The 20921-nt window shown below is 58.7% G+C and overlaps 1 protein-coding gene across 1 annotated transcript in view; it reads right to left on the bottom strand.

Moving 5' to 3' along the window:
- Positions 1-11471: 11471 nt before the first annotated feature.
- Positions 11472-20921, bottom strand: part of SKAP1 (src kinase associated phosphoprotein 1) — a 136423-nt gene continuing 126973 nt past the window's right edge. Inside the window, 3 exon segments of the mRNA XM_040537067.1 lie at positions 11472-12684; positions 12905-13017; positions 18389-18445. Coding sequence (XP_040393001.1) covers positions 12562-12684; positions 12905-13017; positions 18389-18445 — 293 coding nt within the window. The 3' untranslated portion in view covers positions 11472-12561.

Here is a 20921-nt window from a genome sequence, read left to right as displayed (position 1 = left end):
CCCTTGACAGCCAAGAAATGCCCGGCCAGGAGGCGCCTCTGCCGCTGCGAGCGAGGCCCGGCACAGCAGCCCGCCGAGGAAATGGGTACCAGGATGTGTCCATCCCTGGCCCTGCAGCCTCACGCATGCTGGGGTGCGGGGGGGGGGTCTCAACAGGCGCCCCTCCCGGCTGTGCCTGGCTTCCAAACATCTGCACGTCTCTGCTCTGGGGCAGCTGACGCCTCCCCCTACCTGGGCACCAACGCGCCCCGGCTGCGTGCGGCTGCGCCCAGGGGCCCAGGGGCTTTGGGCACCTCCCCGGGAAGGCTGCCGAGCGCAGGAGCTTACCACCACCTAGCGGCCCTGCTGCCAAGTGCGGGGCGAGGAGGATGCGCCTGGGCCGGGGGCTCAGCTGCTGCTGCTCCGAGCTGGGGCTGGGGGCCAGGGGCCAGGGGCTCCCTCAGCGCCGCCCGCACCCAGCTCTGGCTCCGGACCGGTGACAAAGTTGAATCAGGGCCAGAGCAGCCAAGCATGGAGAGGAAAATGGCTTTATTGGGGGCCGCCAGCCCCCCCCCCACCCCGGAGGAGAGCTCGACCCCATCCCGTGGGTCTGGGTGGAGGAGGCTGGAGGTGCCCTGGGGCTGCAGCGGGTACCGAGGGCAGAGCAGGGCTCCAGGACCCCGCGTGGGGCCGGGTGGCAGACACTGGGATCTTCGTGCAGCAGGTTCTTGTAGGAGGGGGGAGCCTGGGGCTGGGGTCAGTCTGCCCAGTATCTCAGCGTGGCCGGGGGGAGAGACAAGCACCTGGATGTGGGGAGGGGGAGAGACACGGTGACGGTGGGGAAGAGGACACCGAGACACAGCCCGGCCCCGCAGCCTCGCACGCAGCAGTGACCCGCGGCCCACCGGGCGAATGTGGAGGTCTCCCGGCCTCGGGGAGGTGCCAGGACTGCTGCCAGGTCCCCGCAGACCCCTCTGCTGCCCCAGCCCTGCTCCTGACTCGGTTTTCCCAGCTGCCAAATGCCTCCGGACTGGGCGTTGTTTGGGAGAAGGGCCCAGCCCCGTGTCAGCGCTGGCTGCAGCTGCTCACGTACAGCTCGCGGGGTCCAACGGAGGCGGCTGCAGTGGTTTCACCACAACTTTCTGCCACGGAGCTTGAAGGACATGAACTCTGTGGAGGGACGCTTTGTACAGAGCCCCAGGGGAGTGTGAAACGGCCGTCGCTCAGGTGAACGCCTGAGGGTCCGTGTGTCAGCGTGCCCCTGACACCCCCAGCCCTGCAGGGGTATCCCCGTTTGCTGCTGCGCTGGGCACGGTGGTGACTTCCCTGAACTGTGCCCATGTTTCCTGGCCCCGCTGCCTCTCACATAAAGCAGAGACCAGAAGATGGAGCCAGACAGTCCTGGAGGCTTGGGCAGAACAGAGCTCCCTCCCAGCACCCACCTCCGTGCCCTTCCTTGCAGGTGCACCCTGGGGTGCCGCCTCTCACCTGGGTGCCACGGTCCTCATCACTCCTCCAGGTCGTAGGCAGCCACCAGGTAATCCTTCGGGACGATCCCAACGGTGTTGTTGAGCTCTCCGACCCACCAGCCGTACATGTTGTACTCCTGGGGAGACACAGCAGAAGGGGGGGGGATTAGCGCTGGGGCAGTGGGCATGGCCCCGCTCCCTCCCTTCGGAGGCTGGATTTACAGAGAGCAGCCCACACCAAGAAAATCCCCCAGACCCACCTCTCCCCTGTAAATCCTGCTGGGTTGCACCTTTGCTGTCCTTCCTCAACCCTATCCTTCCTCCTCCACTGCTCTTCCCTTTGCGTCCCAGGCCCTTGCTCCCACAAGCCCCCAGGATGCTGATGGAAAACACGGCGTGGGGAGGGATAGGGGCTACCTCCCCTGCTCCCTCACATCCCCTGTGCCTTGCCATCTCCCCCAGACAAGCAGGAAAAATCCTGCTGCAAAACCAGAAGAAAAAAAATTGTCTCTTTCTGCAGCCTGGAACCTGGGTGAGCTCCCCAGGACCCGGGGGCTGAGCAGCCCCAGGCTGGAGCCGCACCCCGGGCGTGAGGAGGAGCCCCCAGCCCCCGCTCCGCCACAGCCCAAACACTATGAGGTATTTTAAAATAATTTCTGCTTTGATGAATTGCCGGGTAGTCTGCGATTGCTCATAATCAAAGGGAGGAAAATGCAAATGAGAGCCAGCCGAGAACTCGCGGCACCAAGCGTTTATTTCACTGCACAGTGCCAAAAAGAATTAAAACAACATTAAACTCCCAGCAATAATGTTTAAGTCCTCGTTTCCAAGTGCCAAATTGCACCACTCTGGATCATACAGATGTTCGTTAATTATGCTAATTTTTATTAAACTATTAAAACGAGGAGTGCACTGGCACAGCAAGGCAGAGCCCAGTGCAGGGTGAACTCTGCTCTCGTCTGGAGGTGCTAATTTACATCTCGCTAACGTGCTGCTGCCTGCTACCGGGGCTGCTGCGTGCCTGGGTTTTGGAGGGGAAGAGAAGGAGGGAGCTTGAGGACGGTTTTACTGGAATCTACCTAATTACATGCTAATGGGGCCTCTGCGCTCAGTACCTGCATGGACCAGGTTGGGGGGGGGAAGTAATTTAGCTGAGACTTCACAGAAGGGATTGGAAACCACTAATCGGGGAGGTAATTGTTCCAGCGGGGCTGGTGGGCGCTGCGCGTGCAGCACAGCGCCGCGGTGGGGGAGCGGGGCCCTCTGCGTGGTGCGGGCCCGGCAGGGTGCTGGGGGCAGCACCCACAGGCGCTGGGTGCCGCGCCAGGGGCCTCGGGGGTCCCCGGCACCCAGCCAGGCCGCGGCACGCGGCGCCGGGCAGCAGCCAGGAGGAAGAGCAGAGCCTCGCGCCGCGGCAGGGCCGTGCCGGCCGCTTGGGAGCCTGACGCCCCTCACAGCCGGCGGGGAGCTGGGTGCGGGGTCACCCCCCAGCGCTGACCCACCTCCACGGTGCCCAGGCTGCCCGTTTCCTACTGAGACGCCAGCTCAGCCATCCTGCACACGTCATGGTGCTGAGGTTCAGCCCTAAACTCAGGGACTGGCACCAAAATCCTCCCCCCGGACGAGCTCTGGACACCAAACCTCTCTGCCCCGGTCTTGACACGCAGCTCCTCTCATCTCACTCCTGCTGCAACTCTCAGATTTACTCCCAGAACGAAGAAAACCCCTCAAAGCACTTTCTGCATTTAATTCCCGAGATCCCCGGTGCCAATCGAACCCGAAAGCAGACGCTCGTTCAGATAATCGCCAACAATCGGGGCTTTTATGGCGGGCTGGTGCACGGGGCTGTAAAAGGATTTATGCTGCTAAGCTCCATCAACAAGGGAAAAGGAGAAGGGGGGGGTGGGGGAAGAAACAAGACTATAACCACAAAAAAAAAAACAGCAAAAACCCAGCCCCAAACCAGCCACCACCTAACCAGAAGGAACAGCAAACCCATAACCAAACCCAGCCCGGGGACATTTCCCGTCCCGAGGCAGCCCTGAGCGGACTCCCCGGGGGCAGGGGGTGGGGGCGCCGCGGGTGCCTCACAGCAGCCTGGGCAGCACTCGCAGACCCCGCTGGATGATGGCTGCGCTTTAATTTCTGGCTTTTCCTGCCGCTTTGTGTTTGTGCTGTCTCGTGTGCTGCAGGCTGGCCACGTCCCTGCTCCGCACCCTGCTGCCACAGAGGGTCAGAGCTGCTGACGTCCCAACCCCAACCCCAACCCCAACCCCGCTCCCGTCTGGCCGCTGCCGCTTGGTTTGTCTCCGTGCCTCGTGCTGAGGCTCCTTTGACACCATCTGGGAGAGCCAACACTTCTGAGGAGGGGGCAAGTCGTGACCCTGAATGGCTCAGCTGCAGGTTCCCTGCGTCCCCACGGCCCAAGCAGTGACAAGAACGTGGCCAACCGCCCCCCGCCCCACCCCAGCCTCGTGTAGATGGACACCCCGTGGGACCCTAAACCCGCAGCCACATCTCTCCAGCAGCACCTGCCCTGCCCCACCAGGCTCTTTGGCAAGCTCAAATCATCCCATTGAACACCCCTCGGGCCCCTTGCCGAGGCAGCGTGGGCTCCCCTCCTCCGCCAAGCGCTGTGGCGACAATATTTACTCCCCATGGGTGCTCCTAAGCCCTTGCCACCGCGCTCCTTTGGCAGCCCTCGTAAACAACCCCTTTGGGCTTCAGGAGCACCATTCATCACCCTGCTTCGCACAGAAGATCAATGACGCTTTGATGGATGCCGAAGGAAAAGCCAATCAGTCAGGGACTTATCGGTTTATGATTGCTTGGCCCCATTATTAGTGCTTGTGTGTCATACATTACTGTTAGGAAAATGGAGGAATCTAATTCATAGCAAGGTACGACGGGCGTGAGGGGTTGGCTGATACCGGGGAGTTTTATACCAGGTCAGCTTTACATCTACTCACCTCAAAAAAACAGCTCCGAGCCACAGCAAGCTCTGAAATCAGAGGTCTACCTGTCTGCAGGGACTCAGAGCCCACGAGGGATGCAGCTGGGAGCATCCTTCCCTTAGCTGGGCTGGTGCCCAGAGGGGCTTTCACCAGGACGGAGCAGTTCAGGAGATGCTCACCCTTTGGTTCAGACCATGACCTACCGTTACCCCCAGCACATTGGTCTTTTGTAGGGTAAATCCTTTCAAAACCAAATGGTTCCCACCTGCCTCCAATGATTCAGCTCCCAGCTGCTGCCAGGAGCTGAGGACACATGGCCGGGCCGGGCCCTGCTCCCTCCCCTGGCCCACGCGTGGCACCTGCCCCAGCGCCACGGTGGCGGTGCTGTGCCCCCGGGGGCCCACGTGCCCCAACCTGGGGGGGAAGCCAGAGGAGACAGGGGGCTGGGAGCAGCAGCCCTGGGGGGGCGAACAGAGCGGAGCGTGGCGGTACCTGGCTGGGGGAGCTCGGGCAGGGAGAGCTTTGGCAAGGCGAACAGCGGGTTCCCCCTTGGGACAAGTCCTCAGGCCTTCGCGGGGAGGCCGGCCTGACTGGTGCAGCGCAGGATTTGGCCCATCGGCCATTTTCCATTAAAAACAAGCAAGCACCCAGCCAACCGAGGCAGCACCACGGGCTTAAGATGCCCTACGATGAGCAAGCCCCAAGCAGCAGCGGCGGTGGCCGGGCAGGTGGGACGCGTGGGGGCAGCCGGCCCCCGGTGGACGCTGTGCCGGGGGGGCGCCGCGCGGGACGCGCACAGATGGCTGCGGCCGGGACCCCGCACGGCGCGGCGCGGGCAGAAGGAGCGGCTGGAGCCCTGCCAGCCGCCGGGGCAGGAGGGCCGCGAGCGGAGCGGGGCCGCGGGAGGCAGCGCCGAGTTCAGAGACAATAGCGGCGGCAGGAGCCGCAGCGCTGATGGGATTGGGAGATGATGTGAAACTGCCGTATTAATATTTATTCCATAAAGCGCGCGGCTCCCAGCTTTGCGCGGCTCCGCCGCGCTCTGACCGCAGTACCAACCCTCAGGCACCACAAACACAATTTGAAAACAATGTGACGGAAATGTTTAATCTGCTCAGCCCATCTGTGCTGCGTATTTCTCCAGATCTCCCTGAGAGAGGCGCCTTCGAATCTCCACATTGCCTTTAATATTCTCCTAAATCACCTCCCCACTGCACTTCAAGGGCCATTGCTACAATATCACAGGTTCATCGAGAGTGCACAGGAGGAGGGGGGTGCAGGGAGGGGAGGGTGAGGGACGGGGGTGTCGGCTGGGAGATTTTTTATTTTAAAATATTTCCCAGGGATGGTGTTCCTGTGCCCCTCGGACAGGCGAGAGAGAGAGGAGGGAGAAACGAGGGGGGAGAATCAGAGCGAAGTTATTGTGCCATTGCTGGGAGGTGATCAGCGAGGCTGTTTAGAAGCAAACGGGCTGGAATAGAGCAAAAAATCACTTCCAAAGAATCGCTTTTATTAATCTCCTTCCTCAGCCGTCTGCTTGCACATTCGGCTGCCTCGCTCCTCTCCTGAGTGCCCCCTCCTGCTGTAAGCAGGTGCCCGCGTGAGCCCGGAGGGGGTGCAGCGGCGCGGCTGGGATGGGACGGGGCAGGACGGGGTGGGGTGGCCCATCCCAGTCCCGGACCCAGTCCTCGTCCCAGTCTCAGTCCCCATCCCAGTCCCCATCCCATCCCCATCCCAGTCCCAATCCTAATCCCATCCCGGTCCCAATCCTATCCCAATCCCAATCCCAATCCCAATCCCACCCCACCCCACCCCACCCCGCCCGGCGCAGCGGTGCCCGCGGCCGCGCGTTGCCATGGCAGCGGCTCCGGCTTCATTTCCTGCGTCCCCCGGGGCGCGCAGCCGGATCCACCTGCTCCTTCCGACCCTCGCGGGGTCATCGTCAGGTCGCCAGAATAAATGAACGCGAGCACTAATGATGTGTTTGCTGGCTGTTTATGCTCTCTGTGTGTCAGGGGCACTCACATTTAGAGAGCTCATTATGGCTGCAATTAGACTGCACCATTGCTAGATATTTAACTCCTTTTTCTTTTAAATTAGCATTTTAATAACGTGCTTTGAGCAGGGGAAACAAAATGACCATTTTTCACGGACAAACTTCCTAGCTGTAGGTGCAACTTTAATGGCAAAGTTGCAAGGGAGGTAAAATAAGCTGAGGCCTGTTCCCCTCTACCTATTCCTTCCCCTCTCCTCCTCCTCCTCCCCGCCACGAGGAGGGGGGATTTTTATTTGCTTTATCGCACACTCCATTTCCTAAATTTGTTCTGCAGCCAATTATTTTCGCCTTTAAAGTCCTGAACACTCACGCCTGGTGAAAATTAGCAGCCATCTGAGTTAAACTCTGCCTGTGACCTGTGAAGAGGGCTCGAAATAACTGCGGCCATGCGTGTGCACGTGCGTGTGCGAGGAGCCATCCGTTCCCCACTGCCCGAGCTGCGAGGGGTGCCGGGGGGCGCGGGGCGGCTACGGGACGGGTTTTATCCGAATCCCTCGCACAGGACCCCCCGCCCGCTTCCCTCCGAAGGTCGCTGCAGTCAGTCCCCCTGGCAGAGCTCCTGGCGGGGCGAGCGGAGGGGGGCCATGCGCAACCCGTGCCGGGCGGGGGGCCGGGGGCTGGCGGCGGGGCCATGGCCCAGGGAGCAGCACCGGGAGCTCACCAGGTGCTGGCAGAGGGGCCCGTTGTGTTCTCCTGTGCCAAGCGCAAAGCCTGACCCCGGCTGGCACAGAAGTCTCAGCTTCATTCCAGGTCAGCATGCACGCTGCTGATGGGTAACGCAAGCCCCCGAACCGGCCGCCCCTCCCCAGGAGTGGCAGCGGGGCCCGGGGAGGGGCGTGGGGCCGGGACCCCCAGGGAGGGGTGGGCGCTGCTGCAGGGCCACCAGGGCTGGGACAGGGGTCACCGGGTGCCCAGTCCCAGGTCCTGCCACAACTGCGCAGGTCAGGAGCTGGAGGCCAGGACCCGGGCCCGGCAGCACCCCCAGGGCCCCAGGCAGCCAAAACTGTGGCAGCGCTCCCACGTCTGCAGAGAGCTCAGCAGGGAAGGGAAAGGAAGGAGAGGAGGGAGAGAAACACGCAGCCCTTGAGAGAAGGATGCTTTAAACGTTCTGCAGCCGCTCGGCTGTACCTTAGACACCGCCGCTTCATAAATACAATACGGATAGCACAGACTATAATTTGGTGATAGCTACCCCAGGACATATCTAGATACACTTCTGTTATTTTAATTAAATACTGCATTATGGTTTGTGACAACTTCATCGCTATAGCGTAAATGAATTTGGAATTAAAGTCTTACTTAGGCATTCCACTACTTCTACCCCCTCCCCTCCATCCCTCAGTGTTACAAAGCAAAAGGCTATAAAATCAAGATGTTTGTTCATTTACAGATGGAGCAGCTTGGGAAAAAAAAAAAAAAAAAAGGAGAAAAGGAGAGGCAGCGCCGAAGCGAGCACGAAACACTCGTGGCTTGTGAGCATCCTCGGGTGGAGTAGAGCACATCTCTGGCTGCAACAGGGAGATGCTGAACATTAATTGTGTGCGTTCCCATTACCTTCCGAACCGGGGTCCTCTGCACAACTGATCCCCCAGCTGTGGGATTTCTGGGCACGGCGCTTTTGTTAGCAGTTAATAGCCCGGTTTTAATTTTTAACCATTGATTTGTGACTGCTCTATAGAGGAAGAAGCGCTGGAAGTTTCAGACATTCGGGGTTTGGTCCTGGGGAAGGGCATGGCGCTGCCTTCCTGGGGCACGCACCGCAGCCTGAGAAAGAGTTACGGCAAAGGAAACTTTTGTTTTATGCCCAGGACCGGGAGTTTCAATTCCATCCATCTATTAACTCGTCTCTAATGAAACTAGACCGTACGTGACATTTTGCAATATAACTGCTTTAAATGTTACCACATCAATTGGTTTAAATGTTACCCGCGCCTCATGAACCGGGAGATGGTTTTATAATTATCTCCGTCTCTCTCTAACGAACAAAGATTTCTACTGTCTGCTGGTATTTTACATTAGCAAAGGAAACAAGGATGCGTACTTGAAACACAGGCGCTCAACAGGCTAAAATATTAAAAAAAATACGCAAGGAAGTTGTGACGACGGCCAAGGTGTTGGCTTGTCACATTTTGGCAAATCCGTGCCAATTTGAAGCCTCCGCGATCTGTTTTGCCCGGGTGCCAGCTACCGCAGATTAACCACTCTCCAGACAAAAATGACTCCAATCTGTCTCTCTGCACACATGCATGTATATGTACACAATATATAATATGTAAATCTCTAAACTAACTGCAGCCTGGGAAAGTTATGGCCAGGGAGGAACGGGTTTACCAATGACACCCCACTTTAGTATCTCCGGGCGCCGCAACCCCAAGTGAAATTTCCACTTCCATTTACGAAACAATCTGGGAAATCACCAGGCATTTGTTACACTGGAAACAAAAGCGCTTTTTTGCCACCCATTCGAAGCAGGGCACCGCCGCAAATGTCACCCCCGCACCTCCCCGGCAGATTAGCGAGGGGCTCGTTACTAAATCTCTGTCTCATAAAGGCAGAGTTGACTCCGGAGGAGCTGCTGGTTATAATGGTGGCTTTGGAAAATGGAAGCATTGTCACACTTAAAGACACAAATTTCCCCTGTAATATATTCGAATGGAAACCTCTGAATCCAATACTACATGGGCATATCTAATAAATTCACAATATTTCAGCCTCAACAGCCTACAACGGTTAGTTTTAAAGATTTATGTGGTAAAAAATTACTCGGTGATGAATATAGTTTATTCTGCGCAGTATTGGAGGGTATAAGGAATTAAACTACTGTCTTTAGCAGTGAATTTATTATTACCTCTGTCAGACACGAAGTCTTTAACTGCATTTATTATGAATTTCAGGGCAAAATAAATGCTCGGGGCCGCCCGAAGCCCCCACGCCGCGGTGGGACCAGGTGCGGGCACCAGCCGCGGCCGCGGTGCGCGGGCCGGGGGGGCTCCGGGCCGGGGGGGGCTCCGAGCCCCGCGCTGCGCCCCGGCGGCCCCGGCCCCCTTTTGTCCTCGCCTGCGCCGGGCGTCCCCTCATTTATACAAATTACCTGGGAGGAATGAGGCTGCCAGGGGCTCGTTCTGGGCGATTGGCTCCCGCCGGGGGGGCGCGGGGCCGGCCGCCGCGCGATGGCCTCGCTCCGGTGTGACCGGCGGGTGACCGCTGACTTCCCGCTGACCCCGGCCGCCCGCCCCGTGCCCCCCGCCGCCGGCCTCCCCCCGGCCCCCCCGGCCGCCCGCTCCCCGCCGGCCGGGCCGGGCCGGGCCGTGCCGCCGCTAGGTGTCAGCACCCGCCCGCGCTCGGGGCCGGCCGCCGGGCGCCGCCGGGGCCCGCGGGGCGCCGGGGCTCGGCCCGCTGCGAGCGGGAGGCGGCGCTGCGCCCCGGCCGGTACCGGGCACGGGGCAGGGGACGCGACGCCAGCCCCGCGCCGGGACCGCGGCACCCCCCGTCCCCAGCCTCCCAGCCGGGCCGCGGCGATCCGGGGTCCCCGCAGGCGGCCCCAGCCCCGGGGCAGCGCCAAGGCCCGGCGAGGCGCTGGTGGCGCTGGAGGGGCATCACCGGAGCTGCCCCGGTGGGACCACGAGAGGCGGGTGCCGGCGGCACCCCGCTCCGTGCCGCGACCGGCCCGCGGCACCCGCACCCCGGCTGGCTCCACCTGCGGGGCTGCGCTGCGGGCACCCGCTGCCCCAGGGCGCAGAAGCGCTCCCTGCTCGCCCCGGTGCCCCGCAGCAGGGCTATCGGAAAAGCCCTCGACGGCCGCGTGCCCCCGACTCCCCGCCAAGGCCTCCCGGACACCGGCACAGGTGCCCAGGCAAGGCATCGAGGCCGGGGGACGCAGCAGCGAAGGGACCGCTGCAAGGAGGGACCTCGGTGACAAACCTGCCCTGTCCCCGGGCTGGGGCGCGCGTCCCCTCCGTCGCAGCCTCTCCCACCCACCCCGCGCCTGCAGCCCCTTCTCCAGCGCTCTGGGCTGCTGCCAGCTACTGATGTCCACTAACCCCCAAATCACTTTTCCCCGCTGTTGATGCTCAAAATGTCAGACAGGACCCGAGCAGCAGCCGGCATGTGTTTCAAACACACCAGATGGATTTTTATATTAGCTACTATTTCATGTTCAGACAGAGCGACCGCACCGCTAAAACTGCAGCCTCGATGCTGCCGAGTTTGCTTCTGTGAGATTAATTCTGCGAAATTAATTGGGACAAGATTGAAAAGGAAATTAAAATGCAGCTGAGTGAACAGGCTTTTCAAACACCTTTCCCCTCCGCTCGCCTCCCTCCTCTCCCCCCTTCGCCCTGTGCTGCCTCAATTCTGCTGCGGCCGCGAGCATCCGTCGCGCAAAGTAATTTACGGGGGAAAAGCTCCCAGGACCGATCGGTTACGTGTGAGGAAGCCAGCACAAGAGTCGCAATCTGGAGCCACTGAAGAGAGCAAAAACCCTGCCGTGACTCCAAGCTGTGTCCCTGAGCTGGCGCGGCAGTGCCGTGCTGCTCTTCCCACGCACCCGGACGGGATCTGCTGAATCCGCTCGGCCACCGACGGGACGGGCTGGGGGGAGCTGGGGCTGCGGCCAACGGGGGTCACCCCAGGGACGTCTGTCAGCTGTTCCTGGCATAAACCCCCCGGATAAACGAGGTGACAAGCCCAGGCTTTGGGTTCAGACCCGGAGCACGTCAGCCTCGTCTCGCTGCTGTAAAGCAGTGGGGGGCAGAGTTGGTAAATGCTGCTGTAAAGTGCTTTGAGATCCACAGATGGGAAATTCTCAACCTTCCAGAAAGACACAGTGACACCAAGAATAAAAGCTGCTCTCTGCTGCTGCCAAAGATGCAGCTGCCTTCACAGGGATGCGCAGGAGCTGGCTTCAAACCCACCAGCTAAATGTCAGCTGGGCCGCGCTGCGCTCAGTGCTGCGCGAGCCCGCGGGGAGGCGGACAGGCAGCCGGTGGCTCGGGGAGGCGGACAGGCAGCCGGTGGTCGGCCCCCGCCGGGCTCGGGGCTGCTGCGGCACCAGCAGTGCCCGGCTCGCGGCCCACCAGGGTGAGCTGCAGGCTGCAGTCCCAGCCCCACCACGGTGCAGATGTGCCCGGCAGGAGCACGGGGCTCCCGTGCCAAGGGTCCAGCCTCAAGGGCTCAGAGAAGGCCTCCAAGAGGAGGCCTGAGGCTGCTGCCTCCGCTCCCCTGCCCATTGCTGCAGCGGCCGGTCACCCATTTCTACCACAGGGACATCCTGTGCCTACCACCAGGAGGCAAAATTAAATCCCATTCTTTTTCTCAGCTGTAAAACACGGTGTTGGTCTTAACAAGCCTCAGACTCTTCATCCCCAAAGATCTGTAACCCACCACTGCATGCAGCGCCCTTTCCTGCTTCGGGTTTTCTCAGCCTCCCCCAGGCAGGTGCCCATTGTGGGCAGCTGGGGCATGATGGTCGCCTGCCCGCCAACAAACCACGGCGTGCCCCCCATCCCTGCCACCCCGGGGAGGATGCTCAGCGCGTGGGTGATGCTGAGCCCTGAGATGTGGCTGCCAAACCTCCCTGGAGAGGGGGCTGGAGCCAGGGACACAGCGCAGGAAGCCAAAGGCACCTGCTGTCCTGGCACCTCGGCCGAGGGATGCTCTGTGCAGGGCTGATGGCGTTGTTCCCTCTCTCCTTGCTGCCAGAGCTGCACTGAGCATGAAGTTGGGTTGTGTGGTGCACTGCAAAACCAGCCGTGTAATGCGGCCCCCCCACCACTTCATCACTGTGCCCGTGCCAGATCGGGATGCGAAGTGAAATGCCACCCACAAAATGCCACTGGCCCTGCTCACCGCTGCCAGCCGGGGCCACCGCAATCAGGCGGGAAGCGGCTTGGAGCCAGGGCAGAGCCCTGCGGGGACGAGTGGGGCTGGAAGGGTCACAGGCACCGATGGCTGCTGGTGGCCCTGCTCTCACCCCTGCGGACCTGCTAGTGCGAACAGGTAATTTATTCACCTGCGTGCGCCTGCCGAAGAGAGCCCTGGTCATACTTGGCTGAGCAACTCAATTACCCCTGTAATACCTGAGCAACAGCACGCACAGACTCCATTACTGCGAAAAAAATCTTGCTTTGGGGCATTTCAAGTGCTGCATGTGAATGCAGGAGGCACGGACAGGAGTGGCACTGAATGCTGCAGGCAAAAACAGGGTGACAGCGGGGACACGAGCTGGCTGCTCCTTTGGCTGTGGGAAGGGGAAGGCACAGAGCAGGCAGCAGGATGCTGGGGTCCCAAGTGGGAACTGGACCCTGGCATCCCACTGCGCCCTCCACTACTTGAACATAACCCTGCGCCTCGATTTTCTCTGTTCACCGACCTCCCCAGCTCTCAGGAGCTCGTGTTCGAGCTGCAGCCCCATAGTGGCAAGCGTGGGGGTCCTGGAGGGTCCCTACCTTGCTCAGGATGTAGATGAGGTCACCACGGTGGAAGGAGAGCTCATTGGGGTGCTCGCCGCTGCAGTCCCACATGCCTTGGTAGTAATTGGCATAATCTCGCTGGGGGCCTCCTGGGAAGCAAAGAGGAAAGGTGAGGGAGATAGGGGATTACACGGGGAAATACTGGGGAGAGGGGATTACATGGGGAAATACTGGGGTCATGGCATGGGGTGTCTGGGGGAGAGGGGCTGGAGCCAGTTGGTATTTGGGGGGAAGACAAGAAAATGTTGGTGTTATTTTGCATTTCAGCTGAAAAGTAAAGGCCTAAAAACACCACAAGAAAAAATGGCTGGTCAGTAAATAAATGCAGGAACACTATGAGTAAAAACGTGCGAGCACACTGACACATGCTTCAGCTTCAGGAGACCCGAATTAAAGCTGTTGGCTACAAACCACAGGCGAACCAAGCCGTCGTCCCGAGTCCCTTACCTCCTCCCCAGGCCCCCTCCAAGCTGTGCCCGTGCCCGTGCCCTTGGGGGGGGGGACACGTGGCACCAGCCGGGCAGTGTCCCCCCAGTGACGGCTGCTTATTGGCCGTGCCAGAGGCATGGAAGAGGAATACCACTAATTAGCATCGGTATTTGCACGGGGCCTCTGGGAGGGTGCTGCGGGGGAAGGTGACAGCCAAGTTTGTTTATTCATTAAAGAAGCCATGCAGGGGATTTCGGCCACTTGAGCAGGGCTCACTCAGCAATCAAACGGCACTGACTTCTCAGCCAGGACTGCCCGGAGCAGGAACAGGGATGGGAGGAGGGTAGGGAGCAAAATCTGCCTCAATCCCTCGCTCCTGGGCAGTCAGAGGAGGTCCCAGAGCGCCAGGCATGATGCAGCCTGCAAGGTGGGGAAGGCTGCGCCTCCTCTCCTGCCCTCAGCCGGGAGCTGTGACCACAGCCTGTGCTGCAGAAAGGGGAGGGAACACGTGAGCCAGCAAACTCATTTTTTTCCTCCTTTTAGGGGGAGGCAAATGATTTGTTTGCTGGAAGCCATGGGTTTGGGCTGATGAAACTGCCAGCAAACTCTGTGCCAAGGCTGGGGACTGCCCTTGGCGAAATGTGTGCGTGGGTTTTATGGGAAGTGTCACAGCAGCATTTCCAGACCAAAACATTTCCATCTTTGCCATTTCCCATCCAAAACTGGCCCAGAGACCATGAAAAGTGGGTCCCCGCCATGGGGCAGAGAGCATCCTGCTGCACAGTGGGACCAGGCGAGCCTGATGCCGTGTGCTCCAAGAGCCCCGCGGCTGACGGAGATGCTGCTCTGTCCATTTTGCAGGCTGGGGACGCAACTCGTCCCAGCATATCCAAAGCATCACAAAAACACCCAAAAAACAGATTCACAGCTTTCAAGTACACAAAACAACCGTTAAAACATGCACCTGGACCAAAGGTTTCAGGCAGGAGACTGTTATGATGGTGCAGCACCAAACTGAGGGTGAATCCAGATGTCACGACATGACACCTCTGCGATGATGCCCCCAGGGACAATTAAACCCAGTAAAACCACATTCGGCAGGGGGAGATTCGAGCACCAGGGCTGTACCAACGGACTGCGCTGCTCTGCCATGCGACTGAACCAAGCCCAGAAAGCATAAATAGAAAATATCGAGCACATGTTGGAGGAAATGTTTCTAATATGGTATAAGGCACCGAGTGATAAGGGTGCATCTGGAGTACTGTGCCCGGATTTGATCACCTAAATATGAAAAAGGACATTACAGAGATGGATAATGGTACAGCAGGGAGCAACTGGAATGACTCAGGGACTTGGGGAACTTAAATAGAAAGGCTGGGAAAAAAAAGTAGGTCTGCATCCTTTGGAAAGTATTAAAGGGGGAGCACACAGTGGTAAGGAAAAGATTGTGAAGGGAATAGAAGGAGTAGGAGCTGTTGAGTTATTTAAGCTTGTACAAAGTGCAGGAACCAGAGGTTATGAACTGGAGGCAAAGGAAATATCAGGGTGTGCAGACACGGAGCAAGAGGACAAAGCAAGCAGCAGTTTTGGTAGCAGCCAGTAAATTGTGTAACCACCACAAAAGGTTATTGCAGGAGGATGTGAGAACAACACTGGGATGCAGAGAACAACCCAGCAGGGGGGAACGGCGCTTGGCACCGACCTGCTGGGTCCCCCTGTGAGCCATGGTCATCTGCTGTGGACTGGAGGGGAGGGAGGGAGGGATGCGAAGCACCAAAATGGGAGGGCTGGACTCAGTGGGGGAAAGCTGCTCAGGGGCTAACTATAACACCTGTAATGCTGCGGAGCATTATAATTAGCTGGCAAAGGGCTTCACACACAGCTATCCCCCAAATCAGCCTGCGCTCCTTTCAGAGAGCTATGATCTGTGTCACTGATGTGTTGGGAGGGGAAGGGATTCTGGGTTAACACAGAAAATAGATCTTGTTACAAGAAGTCTCTGGAGAAGAAGGGGCCCATTCCCCGCCCCAGCGCTGCCCGGGGCCACCTTACCCTTATCGCAGGGCGGATGCTGAAACCAGCTTGTCTCAGTTTCCCATCCTGCATTTGCTTTTTCTGCTTTTTATAGGGATGAGAAGAACTTGGAGGCATCTTGCCACCCTGTCAGCAGGGAGTGGAGAAAGGAGAAGCTGCTGGTAGAATAGATTTCATGGAAGCTGTGCCCATGATCCTGGACATGAGACTCCCCGAGTACAAAGGGAGAAAACTTCCCAGCTTGCAGAAAGCTTTGTGCTCCCAAGTTTATTTTTCCCACAATGTCAGCTGGTTGGATGGAAGGTCTCACCCCTCCCACCAATGCTACCTTCAAAAGGTCGAAATTAATTGCATCAGATGAAGATGCCTCACAATGAGAGCACAGCCAGGCTCTGCGTTTAATCCCTAGCTACAGTTTCATAAGCAAGATGTTTGTGCAAGCTATCAAGAATATCTTGCTAAAATTAAGACCATTCGCAGAACAGAGATCCTGGCTCCCATTTCAGCACTTGAAGATAAGGCCAGGCAAGAGAGAACGTCACTCTGCAACCTCCTCGTGGGACGGTGGACATCCCAGGTGCGCTGGCTAGATATGTGAACCTGCACTCAGGGCAGAGACATGATTTCAGTGTGACTGATTTACACTGATGTAAGTGGGACGAGAGCCTGCTCCCACGTTTATGGGCCTTGGGGTCATTAAGAAAACCAGCCGAATGTGAGAACTGCGTCATTTTCTTCTGCAGCCCGAGCAGCCCAAAGTAGGGCCGTGGGAGAGGCGCTCTGCCCCCGTCCCTTTGCTTTGGGCTTGTTGCTTCAGAAGCCTGCTGATGCTGAAACCCAGTGACAGCCGTCGGCAGCTCAGTGGTTTTCACTGCTGTGCTTGTGCTCGGTGAAACCTCGCGCCATGCTCAGTGCAGGGACTGTGTAAGGAGGCAGGCTTCCGGGCTTCTGTTATTTTTCCGCGGATAGGAATTGCATGCTGTTTGGATTTGGCTGGTAAGGTTGCGCTGCAGAAGCAGCCCCGCAGCCTGTCCAGCACAGAAGGCAGGGGTTAAGCAGCCTGATCAGAGCGAATGGGTGTCTTGGCTGGAGCAGCCTGCAGCTCTCCATGGGATTTGCAGGGCTGCTCCAGCCTCGTGGCATCCTTGTGGTTCTTGGAAATTAGAAACAATAGTTTTCCATTAGCCAAATGCTCATCTGGCACTTTGGCTGCGTGATATAATTAAGAAATAGCCCCTCTCTCCCTCCCTGCAGCCCGGCGCTCTGCTCAAGGACTCCTGTCATCTCTTTCTCACCCTTTGTCCGGTTGGACTGAAACACAAATTACCAAGGCAAAAGGCACGAGGGCTGGGGTTCCTGGCACTGTGATAACCTTTCCCTCTTGAAATGCAGCCCAGCATTTCAGAGGCAAGAGTCTAACATATTATTTAGCATAAAAACAGACACAGGACTTAAAGCAATCGTGACAACACTAATAACTAAAGCAGTTATAACAATTAACAAAAATTACAACTGCCAGGAAGATGCTAATGACTATGAGCATGGCATTAAAATGCCTGGCAGGATTGTGACAGGCGAAAGCCAACATCCTCAGGGTGGCCTTAGGGTGCTGGCTCCCCACGACACCTCTGGCACCAGGGGACCGCGGAGCTGCGCTCTGCTCCTGCGAGCCTCCATCCCCATCCAGGGGGCGTGGGGGCTGCTTCTCTGCCGATGGTTATTTGGATGTTTAAACACTGGGAACACTCATAGAAGGCAAAGAAAAATGCGTGTGTGTGTGTGCGTGTCCCAGCTCCTTCTGCTTTCCTTAGCCCATGCCGAGGAGTCTCCAGGGATGAATGTGCAGCCCCGTGTGACGACCACGGTATGGTTTGTAAAGATCAGGATGTCTTTTTTCCGAGCTCTGGGCGCTCGTACCTGCTGTAGCTGCCACATGCTCCAGTGGCCAAATAAGTCATCATGTAGGGAGGGCTCGGGTGGGAAACAAGCACTGCAAGACCACGAGGGGTGGAGAAATGCTGACTTGCCCTGGTCCCTGTGGACAGCTGGGACTCTACCCTGTGGGCCCAGTGCCACCAACATTTCAGTGCAAACATTTCAGTGCCGTCCTGGGGGCACTGCCCAAGACACGTCCAAGGTGTTTGATGCTGGCTGAAGGGAAGTGTCGGATCAGGCTTACCAGAAACGTCAGGCGAGTCAGGCACAGGGGCTCTAGGACAGATGGGAACAGTCTGGGGGAGCAACCAGCTGAGCAATGCCTGGGGCACTCATGCACCCGTGTGCGTGTGTTCAGGAGAGCACAACCCCATGTGCAGCTGATTTAGGCACCTGCCACCTGCAGCGGCCACCACTGAGCCCCTCCAGCCTCCACCACCCACCACCCAGGACTCCTGCCTTGTCCCTCTGGGTCCCCAGCCGGGCGGGCACCCCCCAGCCGGGCAGGCACCCCCCAGCCGGGCGGGTCCCCTCCGAGCTCTCCTGGCCGGGCTGGGCCAGGAGGCCGTACTCCCCGGGCCATGGGGGGGCAGCAGGAAGCCCCCGGCCAGCCCAGCCCTGGCTGCTTGGACACAAGCGCTGCTTTCCTGCACCGGGGCGGAAGCAGAGATGGAAAAGCAAAGCAGGTGGGACTGGGGAGGAAACAGCCCTTCCGTTCCTGTCCCACAGTGCGGGTCCTTAAGGAAAAAGCAGGGGCGGGGGCCTCGGTGAGCACAGGGAGGCTCTCGGGCCGCCCGCTCCAGGCGGCTGGGCAGGCGGCGCTGGTTCCTGGGGTGGTGGCGGCGTCCGTCCGGCTTCCCGTGCCCGGAGCCCTCCCTGGGGCAGCTTCCTCTGGGCCACTGGCCCTGACTCATGTCCTGCCCAACCTCCTGTTGTTCCTGCCCTGGCTCCTCTCCCCGGCCCCTCGGCTGTGCCCTCGTCCATCAGTGCCTGCACCCCGGATCCCCTGACCGCCACAACCGGGAGGTCCCTTGGGTTGGCCAACACGGGGCGGGCTCTCACCATTTCTCTGTCCGCTTCCGGCATCCTTGCTGTCCTCTGCGATGGAGGGCTCCTTCTCTGGGGGGGGAAACAGAGCAGAGAAGCCAGTGAAAAGGCTGTGAGCGTTACTGCGTGAGACATAATGGTGCCAGGCCATCACTAGTGCTGCACTAAACCCACAGGCAGGAGAGGGCTTGGGCTGTGAGAGCATCCGACTGTCAGAATAATAAATTCCCGGCTTAATTGTGAAGAGTGGAAGGGAGGAAGTCACAGATAATATTTTAAAACATGCTGCATAAAAATATAAATTGTTGTTAACACTGGTAAAAACAAATCACTTATTATAGCCTCATAAATTTATGTAGCACTTTGCCAAGTGCCCTATAGGAAGAGATGCTTCCTGTGCAGAACTTGCAGCCTAGGGAAAACGAGATGCTGAGGAGAAATGCCAGGACAGAAATGCACAGAAGCATTGTGGACAGAAGCAGAAATTACAGAGGAGAAGGGACCCCAGGCAGCAAAGAGCAGAGACACTGGCACAGCTGTGGAAGATTAGGAAAGAGAGCCCAAGAAAATACTAAGAAATGATAGCATGGAAAAGTTTAAGTGTGAGCAAGGACAGAGAGGCTGGAGGTCGCGGGGAAGCCATGGGAAAACGGCTGGTTACTGACAGCAGTGAGGATCTGTACGCAGGTTTAAAGGAGACTTAACACCAGGCCAGGTACAACCCCCCAGCCTGAGCTGGGGTCTGCTTGAGTCGGGTGCGCAGCACTCGCAGCCCAGGCCTCCTCCTGCAACCATAAAGACTAGCAACAGCCTGACAAAACAAATGGCAACCAGTTCCCAGTTCCCAAGCATTTCAGAACGCCAACCCTCACGCAAAGCATCGCTCTGCACCTCTTGCTCCTTCTGCTGCTGGCAAAGGGTGGCTGCGGAGCGCGGCCCTGCAGGAGCCAGAGGAGCCCCTGCCATGCCTGGGGCCGGGGCTCACTCATCGCCTTGGGGCAGAGCTGCCAGGAGCCCCGCGGGCGGTCTTCTGCTGGTCCCGCGCAACCTGGCCACGAGGCAATGGGTGAACTGCTGCTGCTGGGCACTTTCTGAGGACATGGTCCCGGCCCCGGCCCTGCCCCAGTCGTCTCCCCCGCCCGGCCCTGATCAATGCAAACGAGGTCAGGCCTCCGCTGTGAATTACAAATTGGATCCCGAGTTGGAGGGTCACTGCGACTGCTCCCCCATTAGACGGGAAGCGGCACCAAAGATCTTTTCTAAATAAATCAGACTTTATTGTAAAACTCGGCCACTGACGAGACAGAACCTCATTAGCATTGATTTTAAAATAAATTATTGAAAGTGGCTTTTGCCTGCTCTTTGCATTTGTAAAAGAGAATGTAAATGCATCTGTAGCAACGCTCTCCCTCCATCATTCCCATGCATGCTCCCCGAAGACCCGCATCTGGATTCCTTTGTACTTTAACCAAGGGTCCCCAACCCCTGATCCAGTCTCGACATGAACTGGAGGTCAGTCACACCCAGCCCCGTGCCATGCCACGGAAACCCCAAAGCCAACCCCAGGTGGGGCAAACCCCGGTGGCAGCCCCCAGGGCACGGGGCCACGTCCCCAAGGCGTGGCGGGGCCACGTGCGACAGGAGCTGCCGTCACAGCACGCCCACACCACTTCTGCCCGCTGGGCACGCGCGTGGCTCTGCCGAGCACCCACGGCCACCCCAGCTCCTGGCCGTGCTCTGCACACGCCTCCAGCTTGCGGCTGTGCCTGCTTCCTTCAGGCTCCGTTTCCATCCCCAGAGCTGGGCTGTCCTCAGGAAACCTCCTCCCAGACCTCTGTGCCCCAGTTTCCCCTCCGTTAGGAAGCCCCTGCCCTGCTGACGATTCGCACTGTGCCTCTTGCAAAAGGTGCTTGGAGGAACCCCCGGGCTGTGCCCGGTCCCATGCTGGCTGCCCTGCAGTGAGCACGGGCTCGGTGCGGCTCTTCGAGGCTGATGGACTGCAAGGGCTATGATGGATGGAGGCTTTGAGGAAGGAAGGAAGGAAACTTGCATGGGATTTTTCTCAGGAAAACGTGGTGGGGAGGCAGCTCGCTGGCGTGGCTTCCCCTCGGCTGACAGCAGCGGGCTCCGTTCATCCTCCTGCAGCCCATCTCCTCCGGCAGTGCTGCAGCGGGGCAGCCGCAGCCTCTCCCTGCCCGCAGCACAGGAGCAGGCGCCTGGCAGATGCTCGGGATGGCCATGGCAAAGGCACCAACCTGGCGTGCTGCCGAGCCGCATCTGCAGCGTGGCCTGCGCTGTGGCATGCTGGCCCCTGGCCACATCCTTGCAGATTTTGCACTGTGCAGGCGGTGAATGCAGCCTGGGGGGACGTGGGGAGCTCCCCTCCACATGGCAGCCCTTCTGCCTGTTGCAGCCAGGTGCTTTTCTGAATCATCTGGAAGCAAAGCTCTGCCTTACCAACGCCCGGGTCAGATACCTCAGTCAATATCTGAATTTTATAGTGATGAATTAGAGGGAAATGCTGAAAAACACACCTCCTGGGGTCTGT

Source organism: Cygnus olor, chromosome 25 (genome assembly GCF_009769625.2).
Source record: "Cygnus olor isolate bCygOlo1 chromosome 25, bCygOlo1.pri.v2, whole genome shotgun sequence".
NCBI classification, from domain to species: domain Eukaryota; kingdom Metazoa; phylum Chordata; class Aves; order Anseriformes; family Anatidae; genus Cygnus; species Cygnus olor.
The sequence above is the reverse complement of the archived record's forward strand: the minus strand, read 5'-3'. Positions and strand labels throughout refer to the sequence as shown.